At 43.1% G+C, this 16,885-nt stretch overlaps 1 protein-coding gene across 1 annotated transcript in view; it reads right to left on the reverse strand.

Moving 5' to 3' along the window:
• LOC111980804 (neurexin-2-like) overlaps window positions 1–16,885 on the reverse strand; it is a 655,826-nt gene that overhangs the window by 626,593 nt on the left and 12,348 nt on the right. Inside the window, exon 3 of the mRNA XM_070449631.1 lies at window positions 7,104–7,127. Coding sequence (XP_070305732.1) covers window positions 7,104–7,127 — 24 coding nt within the window. The remainder of the gene's footprint in view (window positions 1–7,103; window positions 7,128–16,885) is intronic.

Here is a 16,885-nt window from a genome sequence, read left to right on the forward strand (position 1 = left end):
ACCGAAAATCTCAAATTTGGACTCATCAGACCAAAGGACAGATTTCCACCAGTCTAATGTCCAATGCTCGTGTTTCTTGGCCCAAGCAAATCTCTTCTTATTATTGGTGTCCTTTAGTAGTGGTTTCATTGCAGCAATTAAACCATGAAGGCCTGATTCACGCAGTCTCCTCTGAACAGTTGATGTTGATATATGTCTGTTACTTGAACTCTGTGAAGCATTTATTTTTGCTGCAATTTCTGAGGCTGGTAACTCTAATGAACTTGTCCTCTGCAGCAGAGGTATCTCTGGGTCTTCCTTCCCTGTGGCGGTCCTCATGAGAGACAGTTTCATCAAAGCACTTGATGGTTTTTGCGATTGCACTTGAAGAATCAATAAAAGTTTTTGAAATGTTCCATATTGACTGAGCTTCATGTCTTAAAGTAATGATGGACTGTCGTTTCTCTTTGCTTATTTGAGCTGTTCTTGCCATTATATGGACTTGGTCTTTTACCAAACAGGGCTATCTTCTGTATACCACCCCTACCTTGTCACAACACAACTGATTGGCTCAAACCCATTAAGGCACATCTGTTAATTGAAATAGTTTCCAGGTGACTATCTCATGAAACTGGTTGAGAGAATGCCAAGAGAGTGCAAAGCTGTCATGAAGGCAAAGGGTGGCTACTTCTCAAATATAAAATAAAATAATATCCCAGAGTCACCGCTTCATTGTTGACGTTGAGACTGGTGTTTTGCGGGTACTATTTAATTAATCTGCCAGTTGAGGACTTGTGAGGAGTCTGTTTATCAAACTAGACACTCTAATGTACTTGTCCTCTTCCTCAGTTGTGCACCGGGGCCTCCCACTCTGATTTCTATTCTGGTTAGAGCCAGTTTGCGCAGTACTGTTAAGGGAGTAGTACACAGCGTTGTACAAGATCTTCAGTTTCTTGGCAATTTCTCGCATGGAATAGCCTTCATTTCTCAGAAGAAGAATAGACTGACGAGTTTCAGAAGAAAGGTCTTTGTTTCTGGCCATTTTGAGCTCGTAATCGGACCCACAAATGATGATACTCCAGATACTCAACTAGTCTAAAGATGGTCAATGTTTTAGCTTTTTTAATCAGACAACAGTTTTCAGCTGTGCTAACATAATGGCAAAAGGGTTTTCTAATAATCAATTAGCCTTTATAAATGATAAACGTGGATTAGCTAACACACCGTGCCATTGGAACACAGTAGCGACAGTTGCTGAAAATGGGCATTTGTACGCCTATGTAGATATTCCATAAAGAATCAGCCGTTTCCAGCTACAAGAGTCATTTACAAAAGTAACAATGTCAACATCATTTACAAAATTAACAATGTCAACACTACATTTCTGATCAATTTGATGTTATGTTAATGGACAAAAAATTGCTCTTCTTTCAAAAAAAATAACATTTCTAAGTGACCCAAAACTTTTGAACAGTAGTGTGGATTTTTTTTTACACTTTTTTGGTTACGACATGATTCCATATGTGGATTTTATAGTTTTGCTGTATTCACTGTTATTCTACAATGTAGAAAATAGTAAAAATAAAGAAAAACCCTTGAATGAGTAGGTGTGTCCAAACTTTTGATTGGTAAAGTAAATAGAAACTGGATTCCTAGCTTATTACAACTCAGGATATGACATTTACAACCTGGTTGTTTGGCTAGCTACGGGAGACTTGTGGAGACAGAGTGCAGTTCAGCATTGTGCTCTAACAGCAGGACCTGGGGTGTGCTTGGCTGAGCATGTCACTGGCTCATTGACCATGATGGGCTCTGTGACACTAAGTTAACGCCAGAGAGTTCTCTACTGGATACCCTCTCATCATGTTAGCATCAGGGGCCTGCCTGCCTGGACAAGGGCCTTTGTTCTAGGTGCAACAACACACACACACACACACACAACACACACACACACACACACAACACATCACACACCCACACACACCACACAGCACACACACACACACACACACAGCACCACACACACACACACACCACACACACACACACACACACACACACCACACACACACACACAACACACACACACGCACACGCCCACCAGTGTCAGAGTGCAAAACCAGGTGAGAGCACCCTCAGTGGCTTCTCTACTGCCTACATACATTGGTCTGGCATCAAGTGAAGCCGTGCAGGCGTCTTTGATAGTGGGACTGGGCGGCTGTATCAAAGTGAAGCCGTGCAGGCGGTCTTCGATAGTGGGACTGGGGCGGCTGTATCAAAGTGAAGCCGTGCAACGGTCTTCGATAGTGGGACTGGGGCGGCTGTATCAAAGTGAAGCCGTGCAGACGGTCTTCGATAGGGGACTGGGGCGGCTGTATCAAAGTGAAGCCGTGCAGACGGTCTTCGATAGTGGGACTGGGGCGGCTGTATCAAAGTGAAGCCGTGCAGGCGGTCTTTGATAGTGGGACTGGGGCGGCTGTATCTAAGTGAAGCCGCGCAGGCGGTCTTTGATAGTGGGACTGGGCGGCTGTATCAAAGTGAAGCCGTGCAGGCGGTCTTTGATAGTGGGACTGGGGCGGCTGTATCTAAGTAAAGCCGTGCAGGCGTCTTTGATAGTGGGACTGGGGCGGCTGTATCAAAGTGAAGCCGTGCAGGCGGTCTTTGATAGTGGGACTGGGGCGGCTGTATCTAAGTGAAGCGCATGCAGGCGGTCTTTGATAGTGGGACTGGGGCGGCTGATCAAAGTGAAGCCGTGCAGGCGGTCTTTGATAGTGGACTGGGGCGGCTGTATCTAAGTGAAGCCGTGCAGGCGGTCTTGATAGTGGGACTGGGGCGGCTGTAACAAAGTGAAGGCCGTTGCAGGCGGTCTTTGATAGTGGGACTGGGGCGGCTGTATCAAAGTGAAGCCGTGCAGGCGGTCTTTGATAGTGGGACTGGGGCGGCTGTATCAAAGTATGGATCTACTGACAGATGAATCAGTGTTCTCCCAGTATGGAAGGTGTTGGAACAACAGACAGTGTATAAACCAGAAGTTCCTGGAAACACATGCTCACCACATATCAAAGGGATGGCGTTCTGTGAACCACTCATGCCTAAAGTAAGTAATGATGGAACTACTGAAGTCCCTACTGTAACTCATCCGTTACACACTGTTTGGAGTTGGTGCTACCCATTCAAGTTTCTTACTACTTCTAACAGTTCCTTCATTGTGGACAACATTGTAAATGTGTTTTTGGTTTAGCAATCATGCACAGAAATTTACAATCTTAACTTGACAGTAAATCGCTTACCTGATTGAAGTGCAGGTCTTCAATTTGATAATGTCTTACTACTTACCTTCAACATAGTTTTTAACTGCTAGAGGCAAATATCATTATGCCCACATTGACAATTTTCAACCAAAGTTAGTTATCAGCATTAAATCAACATTTCAAATACAGTATTAGAGGCAGAGCAAATGAATTGCTTCTCAAATAAATTATCCAAAATTAAGGATTTTCATTGGTCCACGAATGCAAACATGTCAGACATGCAATGATGACCCCCTTTGACGCCTTTCCCTAAGACAGGTTGAAGTAGGGCTGTGAAGGTCTGAGCAGAGGGAAGGGGTCTGTTCCGCGAGGAATCCTCCTACAGGTGGCTGGCGGCTGGACTGAACAACTAGCAGTGACTGAACTTAGTGAGAAAGATCCGGAAGTCTTCAGGCATCAATATGGAGTCTTTAGCTCTGAGGGCTAATCCAAATGATCCCTTAAATTGCTGTACCAACCCTGAGTTAGTGATGGTTGAGGCTGGGGGGAGGGGGGTGGCCAAAGGGAGCACAGGAAGGACGGGGGAAGTCTTTTGAGATCATTCACAAGTGTTAAAAGATGGAGACAGGGAGCTTTAGTTGTGTGTTGGGCAGTTAAGGAGAGTTGGGTTGGAGGGTGAACGGTTAGTACTTTAGTAAGTAGGGGAGAGTCAGACACAAAAATGGTTGTTAGTACAGTTACAACATACAGGTTGGATTCAAACAGTAGTATTAGTAACATATTGTTTTAGTAAATTTAGTAGTAGTAGTATCAAAACAATTAGGAGGAGTCTTTAAGGTCCTCTGCAATTTGATTTGTCGATCCAGATCAGATTTTCGGACTGAATGCGTGTGACAAGGGCTTGTTTTGGTTAAGAAGAAACAAAATGATTCCATCCAAGCTAATTAGAAGGACATGAGACATGCACTGAATGACTGGATGACAAAATGGAAAGTTAAAGGAGTAGTCCATTGGACAAAACAAAACACATGAACCAACAGAGGCAACAATCAAACAAAAACACAATCACTTTGAGAGGAGGCGGCAATGGGAAAAGGAAAACCCAAACTGCAGAGGGCAACACCACTACACCAGACGAATGGAAAAGTAAAAGGTTAAGGGTGATATTAGGACAAGAACGCCAAAGGAAAGAACATCCATCTAGGCACGTGTGCAGACTGGCACCCGCTGGGCTAGAGCAGCGAAGGCACCCTTGTGGGGTAGGATGCAGATGTCTATGATGCTAGCCAGAAAAACAACATGCAAACAGGATGCATGATCCAAACCGAAAGGAAATGTACAGTACAATGAGGGACCAAACCCATGGAACAACCACAAATGCATGTAGTCAACAGAAAAAGGAGAGGGTTTTAAAGAACTGGAAAATCTAAGTGAGGGAAGAGGGATTCCACTGTCAACGGTGAAAAGAGGGGTGAATGTAACATTCAAATTGTTCAATCTAAGAGCTACATGAAGTCCCTTTACTATACCTCCTACTTGCCATCTATTGCTGTGCATGTGCTAACTACTAGACAGTAGCTTATCAACAACCCCGCCATAATCTTTCCATTACTTTTACAGGTAATAACACAAATTGGCACTAAGTGACTTTGAACAGACACATACAGTGTAATTTGATTGCTTGAGTCATTTACAGTAGTTATGAAACCCATAACCGGTTAGAATAACAATGATCTCAGGCTGGTCTTTTGTTCTGCTGTACAGTAGGCTCTCTCGTTTGATTCCACTCCAACTCAGGTGTTGGACGGCTAACATAACCTACTTACAGTATTCATCCCTCCTCTAGTCACCTAGAAAATGAAAAGCTGTTCCCCCTCTTTTTTTTCCCTTTTTCCTTTTTTTTCTTCCTAGCAAGGTAAGGAGTGAGGTCGTATTATTTGTTTTCATAAGTTATATATAAAAAAAATTATCAAAAGGAAACAAAACCCTGAATAAAAGGGGGTGGCTGGAGAGTTACGTGGCCACACGGATACTAGTGTTATGATTGATATATGTATGTATATATAATAGCCATGATATATGCATATACATATATTCTTTAATGTAATTGGTTTATCAATAAACAACAACCAAAAGATAAGGGGGTCAACTCTTACATGCAGGGGGGCCAGGCCAGTAAACTCAGAGGTAACAAGAGTTAGTGTTAGTGATGGAGACTGTAGATCGGACACAGTCGAGACATTCCAAGAGATTGTCCCTACATGCCATGTAAATTTGGTGGGGAGAGCGTAACTCTTTTTTTTTAAATTGTGGGGCCCAAATTCAGTGACAGGAAGTAAGAAACTAAGCAACAATGGCTATCTGGAAAGGTCAAACAGAACATAATCCCTTTCTCTTTCTTTTCCACTGTAGATGCCTGTTGCCTGCATATGTTAATCCAAGAAGATCCATGAAATCAGTCCCTTACTGTCCTTAAATTCTTATTTATACATCAAAGAAAAGTATCTACTTTAAATTTGATCTTCATTTTACAGCGTTTTTGTTTTGACAACAAACAACTAAGGCCTAGTGTTAATTGAGTCATTTATACTAGTGCATGGTAATGCTGTAATTCAACATGTAAATCAATGATCATCCTTCTGGGGCTATTTCTGAAGGAATTGTCATGGATCGCCAAAACGTCTAACAAAATATCCACATCAGTACTCTTACGCCAACCAGCCTCTTACTCTATCCTTGCTTATTTAGTCTATTCTATTCTTTTCCCATTTCCTTTAGCAAACCAGCAGCATCACTGTCCTGACTTGTCCTGTTGTCCTGACTCCCGAAAGCCTGGCTATACACATGAAAGCCTTAGTAGCAGACAAGGGGACAGTATTTACCATTCAGACACAATGGCATTGAATTAAGTGTGGATGTTGAGTCCAGGTATGGGCTCAGAGCTGAACCAGCTCAGTCCTAAATCACACTGTAGGTCTCTAATGGGATCGAGCCCTCATTTGAGGCCCTGCTTTACGGCCTTGTTTCTGCCACTAAATCAGGAGGTGTAAATACGGACCTGAACTCTACTAACGTTTGAGTGGGAACCACAGGCCTTGGCACACACATATTTGCTGCAGTACATTCTCGGCAGAACCTGTAGATAGTTGCCGAAGGAATAGGTTGACTAATTTAAATCTTAACAATACAATTGCCATCCACTAAGTTAGACAAATGTTTTTGCATGTATTTTTCGTAGTCAATTCAAAGTCGACTAGGTTAGCTTAGTTAAATAGCACACTGTTTAAGTAGACTGACAAATGTTCAAACTTTCTAACATTAAATATATAGAGCATCAGACATGCTCTATATATTTAGTATATATATATGGCCTGAGTTCTTACTACCTGTCACTGTGGTTGTAAAAGTAGGGGTTATTCTCTGTCAATGGAGTCTGCTGTGTACGTCCACTTCAAGGACGCTTGTTGAAAAAAAAATAGGGGATAGGTTTTGTCGTAGTCAATTCAGAAGTTGATATCTTTCTTGGAAAATAATTCTTTATTTCTTCATACGGACAGCGTTTGAGAAAAAAAATCTAAGTAACAAAACAAATCTAAATTGTTGCTAAATTTAACATTTTAGGACAGACCTCTTTCAGTGGATAGTTTTCTATTTTTGTAGGAAGGGAGGAGTATTGGATGGTAAAAAGCGGAAACGGACAAAGAAGTAAAATAAAGACAAATAGAGAGGTGATTGTTTTCAGCTACCTTGGAATCGATGGAAGTTTGTATTTTCAGTAAGAGCAAACGGAATAGAAAGAGGTAACGGAAACCCAGGGCAAACCAAAGTAAAGACAATTAGAATGATATCTACCATATAATGCAGTTTGTTTACCATAGCGTGTCCAATGCCTGCGTGCTTCAGGAGAAAACAGGGGGAGGAGAAAGCAAAAAAAGAATGACAAACCGTAAACTCAAAGTTTCGAACTTCAAAAACAAATTTTTACGAGAATTTCGCCTTTTTTTTTAAAACAATAAACAATCAGGTTAATTTAAGAGTAGGCGATAATAAACCAACCTATCAATCCTTGAAATGTCCAAAAATAAATAAAGTAGGCTTTATTTTAATTTTTTCAATAGCATACAAATCTTCCAAATAAAGAAATAAAGAAAGTAATTGGAAAAAGTTTGACTTTTCGTATTATAGGATTTTTCCAAAAATAAAAAAGATAAAACAATATCATTACATTTGTTAGTATGTAAGTACGTAAGTTCAATAGAAAAAAGAACAGATGACTCACATTCCGTGAATGACACAATGTTAGTTGTACAAATTAAAGGAAAACCAAATCACAAAATAATATAATACATTGGAGAATTCTGAAGCTTGTTGTTAGTAAAAAGACAAGAGTTAGCAAATCAATTTTCACAGAGGGGTTGGGGGCAGATTAGGGGTGGGGCTTGTTTTTTGAGTGCGGAAGGGAATGAAGGAAAAGCAGTTCAGTATTAGTATTAACCACTTCTGATAGGCTAGTCTTGACTGTGGGTGTGGCTGGTAGGAGGGACAAGGTCTGTTAGAATCGGTGCTCCATTGCAGGGGGTGTGGCCAAACATATTCCGAATGCTTGGCAGTTTATATTTTCCTAAGCCAACTTTATCTCGAGTTGCTTTTCTCTAGATGTGGTGCAAGAGACAGTTTAGGGAGTATGGAGAAGCCAGAAAAAAACATAGCAAAATGTAAATGTTTAAAATTACCACACCAGTTAAAATGGCTAAGAGATGAAGGATAGCAGTATTAACAATGATAATCAGAAAGTTAGGGCTATTCCATTTGAATGGGGTAAGAACAATTAAACAAAAATGACATTTATTGCATCATTTGAAGCAGAAAAGAGAGCAAGAGAGTGAGATAAAGAAATACATCATTGAAAGAAAGAAAGAAATGGAGAATGAAAGCGATTGAAATACATTTAGTTCATTTTGCACATGCAGTATCCTTCAGTCTGCCTCCTGAAAGAGAGAGATATTCAGTTATTCAAGTTCACTTCCAAAACAACCAAAACCCACATCCTCTGCTCCTAAGGAGAGAAACAAACACACAAGACACTGTGTTAAGAGGCCACTATTTATATGTACTTAATGGCAAATAGTTGCCTGGCTTTTCCTCACAATTCACTGTGAATGATGACAATGAATATACTGTAATGTACTGTAATTTTGAATTCACACTTTGTCATGTGATGCCTGTATGAAGCCTGATGTCATTTTAACCTTAATTCCCAATTAGTGGAGAAAGTAGAGGTTTTAATTAGATGACTTTACCTCTATCACTTGGCATATTCAATCTCAGAACGTTGAGTCAGAAAGTATAAAGATAGAGAAATGAAATACAATATGGTGTGTGCCTTGTACCTCCCTAGTGTGTGTCTGAGTGTGTGTGTGTGTGTGTGTGTGTGTGTGTGTGTGTGTGTGTTGTGGTGTGTGGTGTGTGTGTGTGTGTGTGTGTGTGTGCTGTGTGTGTGTGTGTGTGTGTGTGGTGTGGTGTGTGTGTGTGTGTGTGTGTGTGTGTGTGTGTGTGTGGTGGTGTGTGCCGCCGTGTTTATGCTTGCTTAGCCTATTCGGAGTCACCAGGAATCGTTAACACACGGTTTTCAGGGACACAGTATTTTCAACCTAACTTCAATTTTCCCCGAAAAACGGAAGTGGGGACTCCGCTCAATTTTTATTTACACGCCTGCAATGTTAGGTTAATGCTTGCATGCAAACGTGTACCCTGGTGCCTGCATTGAGGACATAACGCAGCTTTGTGTTGCTCGCTCTGTATGTGCCCAATGGGTTACTATGCGTGTATACAGTATGTGTGGGAGTGAATAAGAGTGGCAGCCACATATCTGAGCTACACAATGTCAGCAGGGTTAGTCAAAAAAGAAAATGGCCGCCCACTGTTCGAGCCGGGTCACGTTAAGCCGTGTCGAGCATCTCCGCTCTGCTGCTAATGACTTATGTTAATCCATTAATTAGGTAAATAAGTTCCAACAGTGGGTGTGAAATTTGCATATGTATGCCTCTCTGCCTCGTCAAAGACCTACAATGTGCTTGTGTCTCTAATCGTCCCAAAACACATCAACAGATACATCAAGCCCATAACTTGATTGGGACTCAAAGGGATTGGGGACGCAAAACAATGGTTTATTAAATTAGACAAATTACAAAGGTGACAATGACTGTGTGTCTTTGTCTCACAGGCAGATAGCAATTATGTGAATAATCTTTTTTTTGTGTGAAGCATGATTAAATATTACATGTGTGGGGTTTCAGATCCCCCCCGGGGTTTGATGTCTGAATCCTGAATTTATCTGGGATCTCTACAAAGTTCTTACATGAAGGGACAGTCTAGGAATGCATGGGGAAAATTTATCTCCTCAAACTGATGATGATCTTTCGATGAACATAAAAGTGGGGATGCACGAACATAAAGTATGGAGAGAAGTCAGTCTGAAGTCATCCCATCATCAAAGTTTTGGACGAGAGAGAGGGATTACAAAAATGTATGTTCACCCTGAAATGACCAAAGTTGCCATAGAGATCTTCAACCAACATTCCAGACCAGCACTCCCCCTTTAACGTCTAAGCATGTCATAGCATGGCCGCATGCTATAATTGAAGGGAAGATAGGCAAAGAAAGACAGAGGAAAGAAAGAGGTATAGCTTAATATAACACCCTCCGAAATGATCTGAGATTCACTAATACCTTTATGAACCTGTAGAGCGAGATTGGGAAAGAGAGAGAAAGAGAGAGAAAGAGAGGGTGGCAGAGAGCCAAAGAGATTGATAATGTTCATGAGACAGGGAGACAGAGAGAGAGAGAGAGAGAGGGGGGAGAGAGAAAGCGAGAGAGAAATAGAAAGAGAGAGAAAGTGTAGAACACACAAAAACATTACTGTGTCTCACATACACAAACACACGTCCCTCACCCCGTCCTGCCCTGTCTCACCCTGTCATGCTCTGTCTCACCCTGTCCTGCCCTGTCTCACCCTGTCCTGCCCTGTCTCACCCTGTCCTGCCCTGTCTCACCCTGTCCTGCCCTGTCTCACCCTGTCCCTCCCTTCGCACCCTGTTCCTGCCCTGGTCTCCAGCCTTGTCCTCCCTGTCTCACCCTTCCTTGCCCTGTCTCAACCCTGTCCTGCACCTGTTCTCACCCTGTCCTGCCCTGTCTGCACCCTGCCTGCCCTGTCTCACCCTTGTTCCTGCCCATGTCTTCACCCTGTCCTGCCCTGTTTCAACCCATCCTGCCCTGCTCACCTGTCCGGCCCCTGTCTCACCCTGTCCTGCCCTGTCTCACCCTGTCCTGCCCTGTCTCACCCTGTCCTGCCCTGTTTCAACCCGTCCTGCCCTGTCTCACCCTGTCCGGCCCTGTCTCACCCTGTCCTGCCCTGTCTCAGCCTGCCAGGGGGTTTATACGACAAGGCCTCCCTATATTCAAAGCTTTCGGCTGTGGAATGACGCCCCTCGTCAGCCCACGCCTTCCCTGTCTATAATTGACTCATGTGGGACAAGGAGACATGGAGGAGGCGGCGGCCATTGTTTGCTGATGGGGGGATAAAACTCCTAATCGTGTAAACAAGAACAGACACATCGTTTTTTTAAAGCGCTGTCTAAGGCGCTTCCATTGCACTAGCTTCTAGCTTCTCCACATACATTATTAATGTGGGGAAAGACTGTAAAAGACCAATTAGAATAGTTTCACCATGTAGCCCTCCACTTGTGGAAAGAGAAGAGAGAAATTACATGTTTTCCCTGTCAACAGTCTGGGGAAAGCGGTAAAGCACTAAGGTCCCGAAGCAAATGAGATGAGAGCCAGATCGTGTTGACCGAGTAGCCGAGAATGGGGCTATCAGGGGTTTGATCTTTACATACATGTCACAATGGACATAGTTAAAATGTCACAACCCGGATAAATATTTTAGTGCGGCTGTGAAAAAGATCAATGGTTGGCAGACTCCGAAGGCCCACTGTACAATTGGTCTGGGTGGATTTATTGCAAAGATCAATTGAGCTGTAAGACTGATGACCGCTCTCATAAAATATAAACTTCCAATTTAGCTAGAAATAGTCAATTATAAAAAGAGACAGAGATAAATCCTATTGGCTGGGGAAAAAATGGCTAGTATTTTTCATTAGACCTGAGGTAGTTGAGAGAAGGCAATGCGTATTGTATAGTAGAATTTTGACTTGAGCTCCTAGAAGAGAGGCTGCATACAGAACTCATTCAAATGGTCACATATTGTAGTTGATCACAACAGGTATAAAATGGTTACTGAGGGGTGTGCATGTGTGGGATGGGTGTGTGTGTGGTGCATGTGGTTGGTGTGTGTTTGCATGTTCTGTATGTAGACCCTCATGTTTGTATTTCATTAGATATTTGATTCTATGAGGCACATGTACAGCGCCTTCAGCACGTTTTCACACCCATTTTTTCTACATTTTGTTGTGTTACAAAGTGGGAATAAAATGGATTAAATTGTCATTTTTTTGGTCAAAGACCAACAAAATATTTTAATAAATAAAACACTAATATATCTTGATTAGATAAGTATTCAACCCCCTGAATGAATACATGTTAGAAAAACCTTCCGTCTTTCTGGGTAAGTCTCTAAGATCTTTGCAAACCTGGATTGTACAATATTTGCCCAATATTCTTAAAAAAATTATTCATGCTCTGTCTAGTTGGTTTTTGATCATTGCTAGACAGCCATTTTCAAGTCTTACCATAGATTTTCAAGCAGATTTAAATTCAAACTGTAACTAAGCCACTCAGGAACATTCAGTGTCGTCTTACAGGCTTCCTTCTTTTCACTCTGTCATTAATGTTAGTATTGTGGAGTAACTACAATGTTGTTGATCCATCCTCAATTATCTCCAATTGAAGCAATTAAACTCTTAACGGTTATAAATCACCATTGGCCTCATGGTGAAAGCGGTTTCCTTCCTCTTCGGCAACTGAGTTAGGAAGGACGCCTATATCTTTGTAGTAATGCTCAAATGGATATTCATTGTCTGTTTATTATAATTTTTTAAATGTTATCTACCAATAGGGGCCCTTCTTTATGAACCATTGGAAAACATCGCTGATCTCTGTGGACGAATCTGTGGTAGAAATTCACTGATTGAATGAGGGACCTTACAGATAATTCTATGTGTGGGGTACAGAAATTGGGTAGTCATTTAAAAATGATGTTAAACACTATTATTGCTCACAGAGTCCATGCAATTTATGTGACGTGTTAAGCACGTTATTACTCCTGTACTTATTTAGGCTTGCAATAACAAAAGGGTTGAATACCTATTGACTCAAGACATTTCACCTTTTCATTTTGTATTAAATTGTAAACATTTCGAAAACATAATTCCACTTTGACATTATGGGGTGTTGTGTGTAGATCAGTGACCACAAAATCTAAATTTAATTCACTTTAAATTCAGGCTGTAACACAACAAAATGTGGAAAAGTCAAGGGGTGCGAATGCTTTCGGATGGCACTGTATGTGTTTTTCATGCACCACATGTCGTAGCGGAGGTGTCAAACAGAGTATTGCTGTGAGTTCGGCAGCCGAATAGTCAGGGGAGTCTTTCTACCAGCTAGTTAGTTGCGCTTTCATTCCAATCCTCTCTTGATACACCCATCCCTGCCTTCTTTCCCTCCCTTCCTCCATCCCTCAACCCCAACACCACAGCTTAGGCTTCCAGTAATGGAAATTGACATAACACCACCAGATGAAAATATAAATGTCAGTGCAATTATGCCGACAGACGGGGCTGTGTGTGCAGCAACAAAAGAAAATGATGGCCTATCGTACATAAGATGTTTCTCCTCTGCTATCCCTCTCCCTATAAACATCTCTCTCTCTCTCTCTCTCTCTCTCTCCTCTCTCTCTCTCTCTCTCTCTCTCTCTCTCTCTCTCTCTCTCTCCCATCTCCCTCTCCCTCTCCCTCTCCCTCCCCAATGTGTGTATCTCCAAAGATGCTACCTGGACACCTTGTGAGTGTGCTCTAATGGTCCAGAGATGTTGAACGTAAAATTAAGGTACAGTAGTCTGGTTAAAATTGGCTGTAAATGCAAACTTGGACATGAATAAACATGACAGGCATTGGCACACACAGGCAGGCAGTGACACACACAACACACACACCACACACCACACACACACACACACACACACACCACACCCACACAACACACACACACACACACCCACACACACACACACACACACACACACACACACACACACACAACCACACACACACACACACACACACACCTACATACATATACATACACCATATAATATTATTATATATTAATATGTTAACCCACAAATACTACAGTACATGCACTAGCATTCGCTCAGAATCAGAAAAACTACTTAACCCAGAACTAAAATCTGTCCAAGAGATGATTACAAACATGAAATGCTATGCAATATGTTATGTGGATGATAGCCTATTGAGTTGAATATTGAGTAGCGATTCAAAAATATGTCATACATACTGTAGTATGAGCTAAATCTCAGTCAAACTCTACTTTGGCCAGAAGCCCTCCTCTACCGTGTGTCATAACAGCCAGTACTCACCACGCTTTTACACGCATTCCATTTTCACCTACCTGTATCACCGCATGGCCATTTCACCCAACTGTGTTACACCACACTGCCATATTCTCCCAACTGTTACACCCGTATGCCATTTCTCCCAACTGTTACACCGCATGCCATTCACCCAACTGTAAACCGCATGCCATTGTACCCAACTGTTACACGCCTTCCATTTTACCCATGTTACACCGCATGCCATTTTCCCAACTTTACACTGCATGCCATTCTTCCCAACTGTTAACACTGCATGCCATTTTTACCCAACCGGTTACACTGGCATGCCATTTTACCCAACTGTTACACCAATGCATGCCCATTGTCACCCCAACTGTTACACCGCCATGCCACTTTTACCCAACTGTTACACCGCATGCCATTTTACCCAACTGTTACACCGCATATGCCATTTTATCCAACTGTTACACCGCATGCCATTTTACCCAACTTTTACACCGCATGCCATTTTACCCAACTGTTACACGCATGTCATTTTTACCCAACTGTTACACCGCATGCCATTTCACCCAACTGTTACACCCGATGCCATTTCACCCAATGCACAGACTTCCGTGAAAAACAGGGAGTCTGGCCTCTCGCCTCATCCATTAGCCTGTATCACCCCTCCCGAATGATCCGCTTGCCTCACCCTTGCGTCATCCCCCTGACTGCCACTGTTGCATTGTGGGTCCAACACATTATGGCTACTTAACATGTCATCTGTAATAACACAGTACCAGGATCATGGTGGCGCACTGTCATTATGTCTGATAGATTTGTTATCTCTTGTGAAGAAGTAAACTAATGGTGATATGATATTACCATTATGAATGTTGCCACTACACACTAGACAATCCGAATGGCATTTTAACTCACATAACTACGATAAGCCCTGGCGGCCATTACCATCGATAGATTGCTTTGGTCTTATTGATTTTGCAAGGTGGGTGCTCAATTGCTCTGAGGCTCTGCTATCGTTTGAGCAGTCCTTGCTGGAGGGAATGTTATGAAAAATGCTTTGTTAGCCCTACGAGAGCTGTGATACTCTTTAGACTATAGAGAGAGTGGACTTTAGAATGTAATGAGGACAAGAGGTGATGACAATGAAGTGGTTAATGTCTCTCCTGTACATGAGATGGATGAAACAACAGCTAGCGGACCGGCTGGTTGCTAGGTGACAAATTACAAGCGGGGAGAGGAAGGGGGCTGCAAGTGGAAGGGAGAGGAGGAATCGATTGGACGAACTGTTCTGAATTCTAGAGGCTTTCTTTCTGTGTCAAAAAATGTTGATGCTGGAAGGGAGGGAAAGAGAGATGGAAGAGGGAGGGAGAGGGAGAGGGGTGGAAGGGGGAGGGAGGGAAAGAGTGATGGAAGGGGGAGGGAGAGGGATGGAAGGGGGAGGGAGAGGGATGGAAGGGGGAGGGAGAGGGATGGAAGGGGGAGGGAGAAGGATGGAAGGGGGGGGGGGCATAATTGCAGCTGCTAAGCTAGATGATACCCAATAGACAGGGATAGAAAAACAAGAGGTGAAGAGGAGATCCAGAAGAATGTCCAAAAACCTCCACTATTGACTGTGATTCTGGTTGTTCTATCTTCTGCCTATGGAATAATGTAATATTCCTCATCCCATACCAAGGAGAGGTAACCTTTTAAAGCTCCTGGTTCTTCAGCTCCAGTGTCTGTGTGTGCCTGCTGGTATGCCTGCTCATGATTATGTGTGTGTCTCTTTGTCTCTCTCTGTGTGTGTGTGTGTGTGTGTGTGTGTGTGTGTGTGTGTGTGTGTGTGTGTGTGTGTGTGTGTGTGTGTGTGTGTGTGTGTGTGTGTGTGTGGGTGTGTGTGTGTGTGTGTGTGTGGTGTGTGTGTGTTGTGTCGTGTGTGTGTCGTGTCTGTGTGTGTGTGTGTCTGTTCATTTATTGTGTGTTGTGTGATGTGGTGTGTGTGTGCCTATTTGTGCCTGCTCATGCATGAGTGTGTGTGCAGTCTTACAGTCAACAGGTTACTTGTTTCACTCAAAGTGTGTTAGGAGCTGAACTCAGGGCAACTGAACCCCAGCGCAGTATTGGTCAGAGCAGCATGCTCAGCACTTATAAGAAAAGACAAATCTGTTTTATCCGACAATTAATCCAATGCGCTGAACCCAAGGTCTAATTATATGAAGAAAGACAGGGGTTAGAATACTTAGACAGGAAGACACTAGGGATGCAGAGAGGGAGAGAGATAGAGAGAGAGGGAGGAGAGAGGGAGAATGAGAGAAGAGAGAAGACAGCATGAGCAAAGAGAGAGATAAATAGAGAAAGAGAATGAGAGAGAGAGAGTTGGAGAGAGAAGGAGAGAGAAGAGAGACAGAGAGAGCCGGAGGGAGAAAGAGGAGGGAGACAGAGTGAGAGTCGGAGAAGAGAGAGGAGAGAGAGAGAAGAGAGAGAGAAGAGAGAGAGAGAGAGGAGAGAGAGCGGAGAGAGGAGAGAGAGAGAGAGAGAGAGAGAGAGAGAGAGAGAGAGAGAGACGAGAGAGAGAAGGAGAGAGAGAGAGAGAAATATAAATATGTTCAAGAGTTCAAATGTCTTGTTCTTCCCATCCACAGACACACGAGCGGTAAAGACGTTGGTTTTTATTAAGGCACATAGAGGGATGAAACAAAGCCTTTTCCATCCCCTCGCTCCCTTTTCCCATCCCCTCACTCCCTTTCCAATCCCCTCGCTCCTTTTTTCATCCACTTGCTCCTTTTCCCATCCCTCGCTCCCTTTCCCATCCCCTCGCTCTTTTTTTCCCATCCCCTCGCTCCTTTTCCCAACCGCTCGCTCCCTTTCCAATTCCCTCACTCCTTTTCCCATCCCCTCGCTCCTTTTTCCACCCCTCGCTCCCTTTCCAATCCCCTCGCTCCTTTTCCCATCCCCTCGCTCCTTTTCCTATCCCCTCGCTCCCTTTCCATCCCTCGCTCCCTTTCCCATCTCCTCGCTCCCTTTCCCATCCCCTCACTCCCTTTCCCAATCCCCTCGCACCCTTTCCCACTCCGCCCCCTTTCCT

This window comes from Salvelinus sp. IW2-2015, linkage group LG3, assembly GCF_002910315.2.
Source record: "Salvelinus sp. IW2-2015 linkage group LG3, ASM291031v2, whole genome shotgun sequence".
NCBI lineage: Eukaryota > Metazoa > Chordata > Actinopteri > Salmoniformes > Salmonidae > Salvelinus > Salvelinus sp. IW2-2015.